At 54.3% G+C, this 14,530-nt stretch overlaps 1 protein-coding gene across 5 annotated transcripts in view; it reads right to left on the bottom strand.

Moving 5' to 3' along the window:
• Positions 1–14,530, bottom strand: part of LOC115384101 (partitioning defective 3 homolog B-like) — a 99,396-nt gene that overhangs the window by 49,691 nt on the left and 35,175 nt on the right. For 2 of the 5 annotated variants that reach the window (XM_030086400.1, XM_030086401.1), the window contains exons 9-16: positions 13,689–14,152; positions 12,451–12,590; positions 12,227–12,355; positions 7,499–7,684; positions 4,990–5,160; positions 4,548–4,610; positions 1,329–1,401; positions 319–472 (exon numbers count right to left, since the gene is read on the bottom strand). In XM_030086400.1, coding sequence (XP_029942260.1) covers positions 319–472; positions 1,329–1,401; positions 4,548–4,610; positions 4,990–5,160; positions 7,499–7,684; positions 12,227–12,355; positions 12,451–12,590; positions 13,689–14,152 — 1,380 coding nt within the window. The remainder of the gene's footprint in view (positions 1–318; positions 473–1,328; positions 1,402–4,547; positions 4,611–4,989; positions 5,161–7,498; positions 7,685–12,226; positions 12,356–12,450; positions 12,591–13,688; positions 14,153–14,530) is intronic. The other 3 variants (XM_030086402.1, XM_030086403.1, XM_030086404.1) reach the window with 3 other exon arrangements.

Here is a 14,530-nt window from a genome sequence, read left to right as displayed (position 1 = left end):
TGAACCCCGGAGGAAGCCGCGGTTTGGATTCACGCAGCGCCAGAGCGACTCCGACTGCAGCTGGAACCCAACACGAGAGTCACGGCTCCTTCAAACTCCCGCTGAATTCACACCATTATGCCAACGCCGTAATTACTAATGCATAATGCAAATAGGCCGCCGCAATTAGGCCGTATAATCTAAATATTTCATATGTGCGCGGTAATATTTAGCGTAATGACTCTTCTTTATCTCGTAACACAGAGCGCCATTAGAGCATAATGACCTCTGTGTACTTTAATGGGGTGTGTGTGTATGTGTGTGTGTGTGTGTGTGTACCTGCGCTGCGGGGGACCCGGAGACGGCAGCTCTCGGTTTATTTGCTCCACGGTGCCGGGGGAGGGCGGCGGGGGGAAGTGGCTCTGCTCCACATCGTCCTCGTCGTTGCTGTAGTGACCGGAGCCGCCGTTGGTGGCGGCGGCGGGATGCAGGGCTGAGGAGAAGGAAGACACGCAGATTTTGTTTGTCATCGACTCCCTAACTCTGTTTTTATCGTGGATTGGGGGGGGGGGGGGGGGGGGGGTATTTCTAACTTCATGGCTCTAAATGTCTTCGGTCACTTCAACGAATCACTTGCGCTCATGAGAGTGAAGCATCGGCCGTCCTTTAGCTGAGGATCAATACAACCTGGAACCATCATTCCTACTCATCCCAGCATTTCCATAAACGGTGCATCGCTTCCCCTCCTTAGAAGAGAGAGAGAGAGAGAGAGAGAGAGAGAGAGAGAGAGAGAGACAGGCGGCAGTGATGGAGAGCTGACAGAGGGAAGCATCTCCAGCTCCCTGCTTCCCAGGGGGCGAGGCGAGGCGAGGCGAGGCAAGGCGGGAGATAAAGAATGAATTTAAAACACTTTCTTGTTTCTTTTCTCCGTCTTTTTTTTTTTTTTTTTTTTTTCTTCTTCTTCTTTAACACAACATGCTGCACAATACCCCGCTATGCAAATCCGGCCCACTTAGGAGCCGTTTCATCAGCGTAATGATTCCAAGGTCAGATCTTCTGCACATGAAAAGCGAGCGCGGCGTTCGGGAAAAACACAGCTAATGACTCCTCTTTCTCCGGAGATAAATACGCAGCGGCGAGAGTGAAATGAGACACGGAGCGACGGAGCCGGATGTTTAATGTGATTCTTTAGAGTGACCTTAAAGAGAGAGAGAGGAATCACCCCGGTGTCAGGAGTCTGGGCTGTCTCTCACACACACACACTGTGTGTGTACACATCAGCTGCAGATAACCAGAGCTAATGTTGACTGTTCAGCAGTGTGTGTGTGTGTGTGTGTTAGTGTGCTCACCACCTCTGGAGCTGCTGGCGCCGTTCAGGACGGGCTCCGAGCTGGGGGGCCTGGACGGTCTGTGGTAGGCGTCCTGCGGGGGGGGGGGGGGGGGGGGGGGGGAACAGGCGAGTCGGGGGTTAAACGCCGGACCGGACTCACTTCATGTCAGCGCAAACATTTCTTCAATCCGTCAAACACAGATAATCCAGTTCCAACATGAGCGCACGGACTGCCGAGTTTCACGTTTAACCCCCGGATGTTATTCTGGCTTCTTCATTAATCCACCGCCGATCGATAACCTGCGCCGCGCCAGCGAGCCAGTGCACCTGGCTCTTAAAGGGACGGGGCATGAACGTCGCGGACGAGCAGGAGGAGACGCTTTGACGGAGCGCTCCCCTTTAACGTCTCCGCCGCTTCCGGCGTCGCTTTCGCACAACAAACAAAATGACAAACCGAAGAGGAGGCCTGTTCAGGCTTCGCCAAAACCCACAAAAAAAGTGTGAGAGGCGAGATGATCAACCAGCTCCAATTTTCTTAAGTGTGGGAGAAAAAAAAAAAAATCACTCCTCATTTGAAGCAATAAAAAAACAAAACGAGGTTTTTTGCATCGATTGTGACTCACCTCGGAGAATGAGCACGAGGGGGGTAAACAAACCACCACAAATATTCAAAATGATCATATTTTTTAAGCTAATTTGTCCACCAGTCTGTGTATTTTCTGTTTGCTTCCAAACTCTTTGATATTTACTCGATGCAGGTTTGTGCTGGGGGGTTAATTTGAGACATTTTGACACAATTCTACTGACGAATACTGATATGGATCCACTTCCAGATACGTTTATGATAATAATACAAAAACAGGCTTCTCTTTATGTGCACTACGTGATAATTACAACAGTCCTGAGAGGCTGACAGGCACATCATCCAGCAGCACTACAAAGGACCCCAACCCCACGGCGCTGATGGGAATCACAGCTGCCGGATGAAAGATGCTTTCTCTGGACTCACACACACACACTTTATACACACACTTGTTTAGGCGTAAAAGAGACGCGGCGCTTAGCAGGAGCTTAAATTAATGAAAGGTATCTTCCTGATATCATCAAAGCGCCGAGCGGGGTGTGTCCACCGTGTCATGGCGTCTCCGGGGGATCGTTAGCCGCCGCCGCCGCCCCTCCCAATGTGTCGCCACATCACAGCTGTCAATCACTTTGAGCTCATATATGTGCGTCGCGTGAATCCGCAAAGCTCTGACAGGCCTGCCACGTGTGTCACTGACACATAAAGCCCCCCCTTTCCTGTGCCCCCCTCCCTCATCCATCCATCCACCCATCCCGCAGTTCGCCGGAGGCTTGAAAAGCAGCCTGGCAGACAGGCTGATATCTTAATCCCACAACAATAAGTAAACAGGGGGAGGGATGGGTGGGGGGATTTGGAGGGGGGGTCCATCTACACCTACAGCTGCATACAAAAGGCTTGTGAGAGGCTTAACTCTGCCTCGGCTTCACGTGGAACCAACCAGCCGATGGAGTTTCACAGCTGAAGTCAAGCAAGCCCAGAGGTCCTGAAGCAAGGGAAGGTCAAAGGTCAGCATCATCATCTCCCGTCAGGAGCCTTTACACTCTTCCTCACTCTCTGTGAAATTCAGGTAACAATGTCTTTAGAAATCTTCAACTGACCTCTGAACTGTGTTTGATAGCAGGACTGGATCAACAACAAAGCCACACACACACACACACACACACACACACACACACACACACGTACGCACGTTCCACACAGCTCAGCTCCTCATCGGCCCGCCCACCCAGGACGTCTGTGACCGACTGAAACGTCGCTCGCTCGCTTCCCACCAGGGATTAAAACCCGATCTTGCTCCCGTAAACTCGTCGTCCCGGCGAGCGTCTCCGCGCGACGGCACTCCGACGCAGAAAGAGGTAAAAAAAAAATAAGTAAAAGGTTAACGCGCCTCGTGACGTTTTAACACATTTATCACATCTGAGAGGAGCGAGCGGGTTCGCAGCGGCGCTCATGAATAATTCCGCTCCCGAGATGATTTTCATTAGGTGTTCTCGAAACGCCTTCATTATTCCACATGTGACGGGAGAGTGCCACTCACTGGGGTAATTTTACATTTCTGATAAGCTGGCATGTGTTTTTTTTTTTTTTTTTCCATATTTCTCAGACACGTCTTCACTTGTGTTAAGAGGAGCTAAAGAGAGAGAAAAGAGGAAAAACGGAGGCGAAAACACAGCAAACCAGAAAAAAGTAAACGGTGAAAGTGGGAGGAAACCCAACAGAAAGAGAGACAGACAGGCATGCAGGAGGTTTCACATCGGCTTTATTTCAGAGAGGAAGCAGGCAGGTGAGGCAGGAAAGCTGGAGTACACTCCTTTTTAAAAAAAAAAAAAAAAAATACAGAAAAAAAAACTAGAAGGAAAAGTTACAGAAACACAAAGAGGAGAGAATTGCAGCGGTTTGGAGAAAGAAATCAGCTGATTTCCACTGCCGTGACGGAAGAGAGGGAAGAATTCAGTGCAGATCTGAGTCACTTTTGTTTTTCAGAAGCAAGCTGAACACTTAGGGGGCGACAGTTAGTGATGCTGGCAAAGGGAAAGCTTTCAGTGGGATTAATAAGCTGCTGCAGCATCGATCAGGAGAAGCGGACTCACAGGGTTAGAATTCAGGCCAAAAGACAAACTGCAGAAAGATTTCATGAAGTTTTCCTGAGAAAAATGTCATTTATTTATTTTTTTTTTACACACACTGTCAGAGGCCCCAGTGTTGCCGGGTCAGAGCTCGGTTGTGTGTGTCGTTGTGCGCCTCTGCGTACGCGTGTGTGTGTCTGCCGGTTTGAACCCTGCGGCCGAGCTCCGGCGGCTCGCCGTACATCTGCCCCGCCATCGCCCGGATGTTTTCCGTGTAGCTGCTGCCGTGACGGTCGTGTGCCGACGGCGCGTTGTCGAGCGCGCGCGCGTACCCACGCTCGTTCAGATTGCGTGCGTTTAGGTTGGCCGTGGTCCGGCCGTCGTCCGGCCTGAAGCCGAACGTGTACGCGCTGCGGCCGTCCCTCTGCTTGGCGCCGTAGGTGTATCTGGTGTGCGTCTGCCGGTGGCCGTGCGGCAGCGGCTCGGACGCCCGCCTCCTCAGCGTGGGGAGGAAGGAGGAGGAGCGGCGGGGCGGCGGCGGCGGCGGCTGCTGCTGCTGCTGGGGGCGGCCGGCGTCGCCTGCTCGTACCTGATCGGTGGAGGCCGGCCGGACGTCGGGGTGGCGGGCGGCCGCGACGGCGCCGCCGCCCGTCTGTCAGAAAAGAAGAGAATCAGAGACTCCGATCACCGTCTGAAATCACTTCCTCAGACTTCAGCTGCCTTCGGTCTCCGGCCTGATTTCCTCCTGCCAGCTGATATGTAGGACAGCTCCTCTCTGGATAAACCAGCAGCCTCAAACACTCCGCGGGAGCAGAGAGTCTACATTTCAGTGATTCTGCCGTCAAACGACTCGGGATGTGAGTGATCTGCGAACATATCGGGGGCTGTGCGGAAGGCTTCATAATGCATGAGCAGCCCTGAATCTTTCATGGGACCAAATTCATCAAAAACCAAACTATGAATTTTAACAGGTCGCCCCAAATCCACACGCAGATCGGCGGGGTGGAAGGAGAACCCGGCGTGGGCGCTACCTGCTGGTCCTGTCTGGACGCTCGCAGCACCACCAGCTGGATGGTTCCTCTGGCGTTCCCCTCCGACGACATGGAGCGCCGCAGCGTCTCCATGGCCGTGTGGTTGGAGCGGCCCAGCAGGGACTCGCCGTTCACCGCGATCAGCTGGTCGTTGACGTTCAGACGGCCATCCTGCGGAGGGAGAGGAGTTAAGGCGTTTCGACAGAACGTTGGACTCTGTGCCGTTAAGCTCGACAGGAGAGAGAGACGCTTGTTCCATGTTTCACCTGTGAAGCCAGAACACACGTTCAGCGTTGAAAACCAGACACTTCCTGACAGTTTTAGCTGCTTTAGCACCTTCTACTGTTTCACATCTGTTCCCAGCTTTGGCTCTTTTATTCATTCTGAGTGATTTCAGTGTTTTTATTATAGCTCTCGAAGCCATTTTTACTTTCTCTGACAATTTGGCAGTTTTTTTCAGCCATTATTTCTGTTTTAAGAGAGAAGAATTCTTCTGAAAAACTGTTAATTCAGACCGAACCGGTGCATGTTTGTTGAATCAGCAGAGGTTGATCTCTGGAGGCTTCACGATAAACTCAACAATGACTGAAACTCTCGGCAGGTTCGGCCGAACGGATATCGCAAAAAAACTTGTAATACCAGTCTCTACCACAAGATGGTACATCGAGTCTTTAAATGTCAATCTGTATGCTGATGACTTTACAGTAAAATATCCAAACAAGTCAAACCTTCGGAGTGCGTTAACTAATGATGGTATCAGCGTTTCAGAGACAAAGAGCCAACCTACGTACAGTCTGTCTGCGATCTGCCGTCAGGCCATTAACACTTCATTTATCGAACTAATAAAAGAAAGAAGAAGAAAAAAAGGCAGAAGTAACAAGTGTTCACACCATTCCTGCTAATGTCACAAATGAAGTCAACAACATGGAGGGGAGAGGAGGCCAAGTGTTACATAAAGCAAGACACACAAGGCGGCCAGACGACGACAGTCAAGAAAAGAGCGAGAGGTGCGAAGTGTGTGTGAGCGAGAGAGAGAGAGAGAGAGAGAGAGAGGGGGTGAGAGAGAGAGAGTAGAAAATGGAAGAAGGGGGAAGGCAAGAAAATTGTAGAGTTAGCAATCTACTGAGAGTAGGAGAGCCATGATAAATACATAGAGCAGCTAATGGAATAGCCTCCGCGGGCACTAAATCACTTCTAAGTGTTTTAAATAGCAGCCTCTTGTAGAGAGGCAACGTAGAATAGAGCCCTGGAGGGGAGGGGGGGGAGAGGGAGAGAGAGAGGAAGAGGGAGACAGAGAGCGAGAGCTTAAGTAAGAAAAGCATAAAGAGACTTTTAGACACGCTAATGACACTGGTTGAGTGTGTGTGGAGTTGTGACAGTGTCATCCCGGTCAGCACTGACCTTTGACCCCGCCTCATTAACTCGGCACCGCCCGGGTTGACCTGGGATGCATGCTGGGAGAGCAGCGAGGCTCATCTCCAAATGGATGTCTGTGCCGAACGTCGGCGGGCGTCTGTGATATTCCAGATTAATTTGTGTGTGATTTTAATTAGCTTGAGACGGCCGTGTGACGGATCAGGGGCGGAGTCACAGAAAACGCTTTCATGAAAATAGGTTAGCGCTCGCCGTGTCTCCCCCCTTCCTGCTGTGTGTGTGTGTGTGTGTGTGTGTGTGTGCGTGTGTGTGTGAGAGACTTGTGGGACTCCCCGGTTCCCTCCTCTCCACCGGACTCACTGAAAACCCTCCTCAGGTCCCCGTCGGCTGCTTTTCATCAGCATGCATCAGCGCCGCCGCCGCCGCCGCCGCGCATTGTGCTCATGCTGAGTGTCTCCACTTTCCAATTTCATATTTCTGCTCCGGTCCCGCCTCTTTCTATCCCTCTATTGTGCGACGGCTCATTTGCTCGCCGCTGTCTTTTCTTCCTCTCTCGTGTTATCCTGTACCGGAGATCTGACCGGGCCGCTCTGAGTCGGGATCCCACGCCGACCACTTATCTGCGGCGCCACACTCGTCCCCGAGCGGCGGCGAAGGGGCGCGAGGAGGCTCGCCGCGTCGGGAGGGGGCGGGGCATAAATCCAGGCCAAGCGGAGGACTCTCCAAACTGATGAACTGGGGTGTTTTTCTTCCTGATGTGCTTCACAACTCGAAGTGAGCGCTGGGCGCTGGAGATAAGAGCGCAGCAACGCGCGTGTGACCGGGCCACTCGGGGTCAACCGGGGTCAGAGGTCAAGGGAAGCAGAGAGGGAGAGAAAGACGGGAAGTGAGAAAAGACATCAGAGAGGAAGGAGTCAATGAAGCCAGAAGAGGTGGATCAATGAGAGCCAACACAGGGAGAACATGCTAACTCAACACTGAAGCCACAAAGGAAATGATGCTGGGGTCAAATTACAAGCAGACCTTACACTTCACTGTGTTCTGACCTGATCCCATCCAGAGCAGACATTCTGCCTTTTGAAGGAGAAACACAGATTCCTGCACTCGCTGACCTGCGAACGCAGACTCTGCGTACCTTGTAGGCGGCCCCTCCGTGGATGATGGACTTGATGAATATTCCCAGGTCCTCTCCGGTCTCTCTGGACTTGTTCCCCTTCAGGCTGACCCCCAGGCCGGCCGAGCCCGTCTCGTTCAGCGGGATCTCGTACATCAGCTGCTCGCGGCCGTCCTCCAGCACCAGGCTGCCGGCCTCCTCCCCTTTCTGGCGGAGGGAACAAAAGACGCCACGTTATGTAAAAAAAATCCCGCTCGGACACGCAGCTAATGCCCGCTTTACATAATAACCAGAGTGTGTGATGACTGAGCTCCGAGCAGCACATCGAACTGCAGCCTGATAAGGCAGGAACCGACAGAGCGCCGATTAGACTCAACACCAAAAGCCCGAGGGGGGGGGGGAGAATGAAGGAGAGCTGGATTAAAGAGAGACGTGGCGGGAGAAGGACCACAGGGATGAAACATGAAGAGGAGGACAGGAGCAGGACAGCTGTGTTCTGGAAGGAGAGAGAGACGGAGGAGAGACGAGGGGAGGGGAAGAAAGCCGCTGCAGAGAGGTTCTTCCATTTGGCGATGAAAGGCGCAGACGGAGAGCGAGCCATTTCTAAAGGAAAGATAATAACCTTTTCATACCTGTTCCTGGAGCAAGAGGGGGGAGCATTTAAAAGTAATAACCCATCCCTGAGGTACACCCACTTCTCCTCTCTTTACACTAATCTCTCCATCTCCCGGAGCATCTCCCCTCCACCCGCCTGGCTCGTCCAGCCGTCGGACGTGGGCAAAATAACCAGACCTCCAAGAACGGGCAGTGAGAGAAAGGCAACAAAAGGAAACTATCTGCCATTATGAGACGGAAAAATAGAGAGCAGGGGAGAAGAACCGCCGGGTTCAGTCACCCGGGGGAAAGAGGGCCTTCGGGGATGGGAGGTTAACGGGGGTCGTCCCGCCGTGGAAGCGCCTCGGAGGCTCAAACCCACGGAGACGACGTCGGATGGAGCTCCCGTCCGGCGCGGCGGAGCGAGGAAGCGTCACGCTGAATTTTACAGGAGCGTTCTCGTCACGGCTCCACAGATCTGAGCCTCTCGCGCTGGGATTGCTGGAGCCTTACGTCAGGCGTCTCGCCCTCCGCTGAATCAGGGCTCGTCGCTTTCCTCCTCTCATCGCCGCACAAGGATGCTGGAATCGAACAGTGTGTGTGTGTGTGTGTGTGTGGGGCGGGATTGACTTGACAGAGGTTTTGCCCTGGTCGCTCTCAGACCTTCAGCTTGGGAAGGATCCAAAGAGTGAGTCAGAGGTAAAGAGGCTCCACCTGCAGCACACTCCGAGCTGAGTGCCTCTCCATCACACACTGACACACACACTCCTCGCAGAGTCACGTCATTTGTCAGAACCCGGCGCTGACGTGACCTTGGTTCAAGCTTCCACAAGCCGCAGACTCAGGTTTACACCCGACAACTGGCAATATCTCAACATGCAGCGATTTCTGGTGTGTGTGTCTCCCTGCCGGTGTTCATGACGTTTCTCACATTCGAGGGGGATCGAACCGTCTCGAACAAGTCTCAGTTTAGTGTGTTTAGCAAACCGTCGGGCTCGGACCGCCCACGCCGCTCGACGGCATCGGATTTACCTTCCAGACAGGCTTAAGCACTCTTCTGGTGCGTGTGGCGGAGATATTTAAAACTCTAGAATGAGGACTTCGCATGAAAACTGAAGTGGCGTTTTTCTTTTTTCGCTGCAAAGCAGACGACTTCCTATTTTCCTCTCAGCTCCCATGATCTGATAATGAGAAGCCAAGCGAAATGAAATGTGTCCTTCAAAAGTCACCGAGTCTATTTCCCACTTCAGTATAATCTGAGAATGTTCAGCCGGGGCTTATTTTTATCAACAAAGGCGTTTCGGAGCGCCGTTACTCAAAACCAGAGGCATTACAAAGACGACGCGCCGCTTTCCTGCACCGCCGACGCTCGAGAAGAGTCAGGTGACAACCTGGGAGGTTTGAAACGCTCCTGCGACGAAGCCGCGGCGGCGGCGGCGGCGGCGCGCGAGGCGAAGGTGGCCGAACGAGAGGGAACCGGGAAGCCGTTAAGGAAGAGGAACGTGTTTATTTACGGTTCCTCACTGCTGATTTGCATCTATTTACACAACCGAGCGAGTCTCAGCGGTGGTCCGCGCACACACACGCTCTCAGATATCTCCTCTAATGCCCCCTGCTTGGGGCAAGCTTCATCCTCGGGGCAACTGAGACCCCTTGGCTCCGGTCGGCGACCCCCCCCCCCTTTCCCCTCCACGGCTCACCCTCTTTAACAAGCTTTTAGCCAGAGGAGAGACCACCCTCTTCAACACCCAAATGAGGAGACAAAAAGGAGCCTTTTCCTTCCCCGGGGTGGGTGGCAAGAGGAGTGGGGGGGGGGGGGCGCCGATACACAGCGATTACACACAGAGCCTTTTGTTGCTGAGGATTTCTAAATGGGGGGTTTCAAAGCAGGGGGGATTAGCGGTGAGAGCGACATTCAATTAAGATGAGATCTCGCCGCGCTCGGCGGCGGCGACGGAGCTGCCAATTAATCGCCTTAATGTCTGGTTCTCCGGCGAGCTTCGCACCTTTACCTCACAATGAGGAGGAAGAGGAGGAAACGAACGACTGGAGGGTCGTTCGGGGGGGGGGGGGGGGGGGGGGGACGGGCAGAAGGAGAGAGAGAAAGTAAAAAAAGACGATTTTCCGCCGGGCGGCTCGTCTTCCTGCGACCTGGCTCCAGCAGCAGGTCAGCCATGTGCAGACTGACCTCCCATCCTGTAACAACTCTCTGACACACACACACACACACACATCAAGCCCTCCACACACACACCCACACACACGCAACAAAAGAAAAGCTGAAAAAGCTCTCTAATCTCCACACTGAAACAAAAAACGAGGCCCCGCGAAATAATGAGCGCGTCAGGAGGAAGAGACACGGAAATGCTGACAGGAATGAAAGTGTGATTAGAAGTTATCACTTTTTAATTACTCACAGAGTGAGCACCAGCGCAGCAGACGGGCGAGAAAATCGCCATCTTTCTGGATCCTGATAACGAGGCTAAATTCTCCGTCTTTATTGTGATTCTGCGGACCGAAAGGCGAGCGGCCCGCCTCGCCCGCTTTCTCAGAACCACGCCGAACGTCAATACCCCTCCATTGAAACTAATCAATCGGCGGCTCGGCGACTTCCTCTGAAAGTCGACTTCACTCGTACGGGGGGGAGATAAAGACTATCTGAGAGCCGCAGGGGAGGATATGAATCCCGCAGCAGCAGCAGGGGGACGGAGGAGGTTAAAAAAAAAAAAAAACTGCCGTGAGGTGAAGTGAAGCAGGTTCGACCTGCTGTGTCAGCAAAACACTCAGCTGGAGCATCACTGATCCCAGACCAGCTTCAGGGCCGCTCTCACGCGAGTTTTCTCCGGCAGCGGCGAGCGCCTTCACTTCTGGCGTCACTTAACTGTCAGACCTTGGATTTAATTATTTTGGATACAAAACACACACCGCTGTGAGCACTGATCTGCTCTTTCATCTCGGCGTGCGGCTGTGACGGCGATAATGAAGTGTGTGTCGTATATGAAACGCTGAGCCTGGAATTCAACTCGTTTTCACTTCCAGGCAAATTTCACCCGGTCGACAGATGTATGGGACTGTAGCTGCACCGAGACCACGAGGTGTTAACTCCAGCTGCGGGGGTGTCTCGGCCAGGCCTCGCTTGGAAATTCAATAATTCAATCATTGACGTCAGGAGGATGAAGATATTCACACCAAGGTTAAATAAATGGAAGGAAAACTGAAAAAAAAAAAAACGACAATTAGGGGCCGGGTGGATGGTAAACTGAAAAGAAATGACTGTGTGTGTGTGTGTGTGTGTGTGTGTGTGTGTGTGTGTGTGTGTGTGTGTGCGTGTGTGTGTGTGTGTGTGTGTGTGTTTAGGGGACATCAAAACGTCCTTTGAGCTGGAGGGCTGTGCTGTAGATAAGGGCCAGATCTCAGGGGGCAGCAACAACTTCAACAGCAGCGATAGAGAGACAGGAGTGAAGGCTCTCTCTTACAAGCCCCCCCCCCCCCCCACCACCACCTCCCCCTCCCCCTCCTCCTCCCCACCCCTTCCCTCCCTCCTCTCCTCCCTCTTTAAGTCTCTCTCTAAAGCACAAATACAAGCAAGTGTTAGATGAAGACTGTAGAGGCTCTTCAAAGTGCACTTGTTATGCCAAGACTGCTGGGCCATTAATGAGGGCAAACTATTTTAGGAAGCAGTAACTTAGCTGTTTAAAGGCTGCCGCGTGTGCGTGCGTGCGCGTACGAGCACTTCCTGTCGGGAGTTTTTAATCAAGTCCTGGGTGTTTCGGCGGTCGTTGGGGGGGGTGTGAACGTGCCGCCGTTCACTGCAAAGCGTGTCTTTCTGGCGGCGCTTTGAAGAGCCGAGGAGGGAATAGCGTGAGGAAGACGACACAGGTGCACCGGGACAAACGCCGCTCAGCGGCCTCGTGACCCCCGACCCCCGACCCTGCTGCCCGTCACAGGTAAAACGGTCACTTCACACCCGCGGGGCCGGCGTGCACGACTTCCTCTGGCACCGCTGTGTCAACAGAGCGGAGCGGTGACAGGAAGGCGGCGGCGCGGGTTGTGCGTGTGCGGTGCAAGAGGGCACGGGCGTGAAGAGGCCTCTGCTCCCGGACACAATGCGAGGAGGATGTGTGAACAGGGAGAGGAGGCGCGGGCGCGCTTTACCAGCTCCCGCGGCAGGAAGATGTCGTCCTGCCGGGCGACCACCACCGACACGCTCTCGCCCTGCTTGGTGCTGCGCAGCATGGCCACCAGCTCCTCCTGGCTGCGGCCCGTCATGTCCACGCCGTTCACCTGCGGGGGGGGGGGGGGGGGGGGGGGACACATGGGGGAGTAGATTAACCGGCATCCTGCCAACACGCATCGGGTCAGACGCTCGCTCTCCTCACCTCCAGGATGCGGTCCCCGGGCTGCAGGCGGCCATCTTTGATGGCGGCGCCGCGCTGCAGGATGTTCTTCACCAGGATGGGGCTCGGCCCGTTGGCGGGGGAGTCCCTGGTAACCACGGTGAAGCCCAGACCCTCGACGCCTGCGGGGGAAAGAGAGGCGCTGGAGTCACAGTGCACGGCGGGGGGACGTGCACGCCTCCCAAAAACATGACTTGGTGATGACTTCTCAACTTCTTTTAATTGAATTTCCCCCTGGTCTCCCTGCTCCGCCACCTTCCTCCCCCTCCTCCCCCTCCTCCTCCCCGTCCCGCTGAAGCCGATCTCTGCTTTTAGCATCGTCCTCCACATTAACTACCGTTAAGTGCCTGTTCTCCTCTGGGGGGCTGCTCGCCCGGCTCAGCCTCCGAGCCGCCGGGAGCGGGCTTCTCTCGCAGCCGGATTAGACAGACTCTGCCTTTAATTTCACGTGTGAGCAGGCCGAACGGCGGCTGACGAAGGGAGGCGGAGGGAGAAGATGGAGGGAAGAGAGACCGAGACAAAAAAAAAAGAAGAACCTGGGAGATATTACTCCCTCCTCTGGCTCCCCTCCCCGGGGACGGTGGGCCATTTCCACCAAGATTTCTCTTGTGCTTGTGAGCCTACATTTACTTTCTCTGTGTAGTCACAAGTGTGTGTGTGTGTGTGTGTGTGTGTGTGTGTGTGTGTGGTCTCCACAGACACACACTTGCATGCATGAGCCATCAACCCACAGAGCCTCCACCCTCTCCCTTTTTCACAGCCTCACAAGCCCCAAGCCATGAGTGAAATGTGCCACGCTCAGTGTGTGTGTGTGTGTGTGTGTGTGTGTGTGTGTGTGTTGGCGTAGAGAGAGTAAAGCCGGCGTGGCATACTAAAGGCGGTGAACGATGCTATCTGGTCCGCGAGCTAAGCCCCTGCCTGCCCTACATTAGCGCACCTTAAACCCCGCCGCCTGTCAATCAGGCGGAGAAAGGAGCCTGTTGCCGGGGGGAGAGGGTGTTAGAAACCCCATAATATCCTCCGCTCTGATCTCACGTCAGCTGAAAGGGATGGAGGAAGACGGGGAAGAAAGGGGGGGGAGAAAAATAATCGTACAAAAACAGGATGGAGGGAAGAGGAGTTGATGGTGCTCTGGATCATCACAACAATCTTTGCTGCTTCAGTCTGAGCAGCGACCGAACAGGAAGTGATCACATCCCGAGCACCGTGACCATGTTTACCTTTCTTCAGGTCTATCCTGATCTTCTTGCCCCCCTTCTTGTTGGCCAGGTTTGCCAGGGCGGCCAAGACGGGGTTGTTGCCCTCGGGCTGGTCCTGGCTGCCGCTGGTGAGGGCGGGGGAGGAGCGAGCGCCCCCTGCAGGATCCGTCGGAGAAGCCCTCTCTATGGAGCCGGGTCGAGACCGGAGGTCTGCCGGAGGGGCCTCCCGCAGGGCCGGATCGGGGGTCCGGGCTCGCGAGTCCGGCCGGGCCAAATCTGATCTGGAGCCGGGTCTGGGCTCTGGCTGCGAGTCCGCCTTGGCGCGGGCCACCAGGGGACTCTTGGTTCTGGAGGCGGGGTCTTTGATGTCGCTGGTGAAAAGCTGGCCGATCAGGCTCTTCTCGTAGCGAGACTTGTTGGCGGCTGGAAGGACCTCCAGACGCACCGAGGGGGAGCCCATCGCCTGGCGAAACACCTCCTGCGACCTGAACAAAGATTATGCAAACGATGGGTTTAAGGTTCCGGCACCGGCAGAAGAAGGCATCTGGGGAGAACGCTGATCGCTCTATCCTGAGCTGAAGTGTATGACAGCAAAGAGAGCAGCGAACTCGAGCAGGACGCAGACGGAGAACACAGACAATGCGTCGTTAATGGAGCCGTATTCAGCCTGGATCAAGAACAGAGCCGGTCCTCCAGCTGGTTTGGGACTCTGCGGTCCCCATCAGATGGGGAGACCTTACAAGCGAGCGCCGACTGGAGCTTTATTAGACTACTGTCGGCGCAACATCCACACAGAACAGACCCACGCAGCAGGGATGCAGTTAAATGGACCAATTCAGACACAAGAGAGAGGACAGGGACGG

This window comes from Salarias fasciatus, assembly GCF_902148845.1.
Source record: "Salarias fasciatus chromosome 23 unlocalized genomic scaffold, fSalaFa1.1 super_scaffold_20, whole genome shotgun sequence".
Classification (NCBI taxonomy): domain Eukaryota; kingdom Metazoa; phylum Chordata; class Actinopteri; order Blenniiformes; family Blenniidae; genus Salarias; species Salarias fasciatus.
This window is presented reverse-complemented; position numbering and strand designations above follow the sequence as displayed.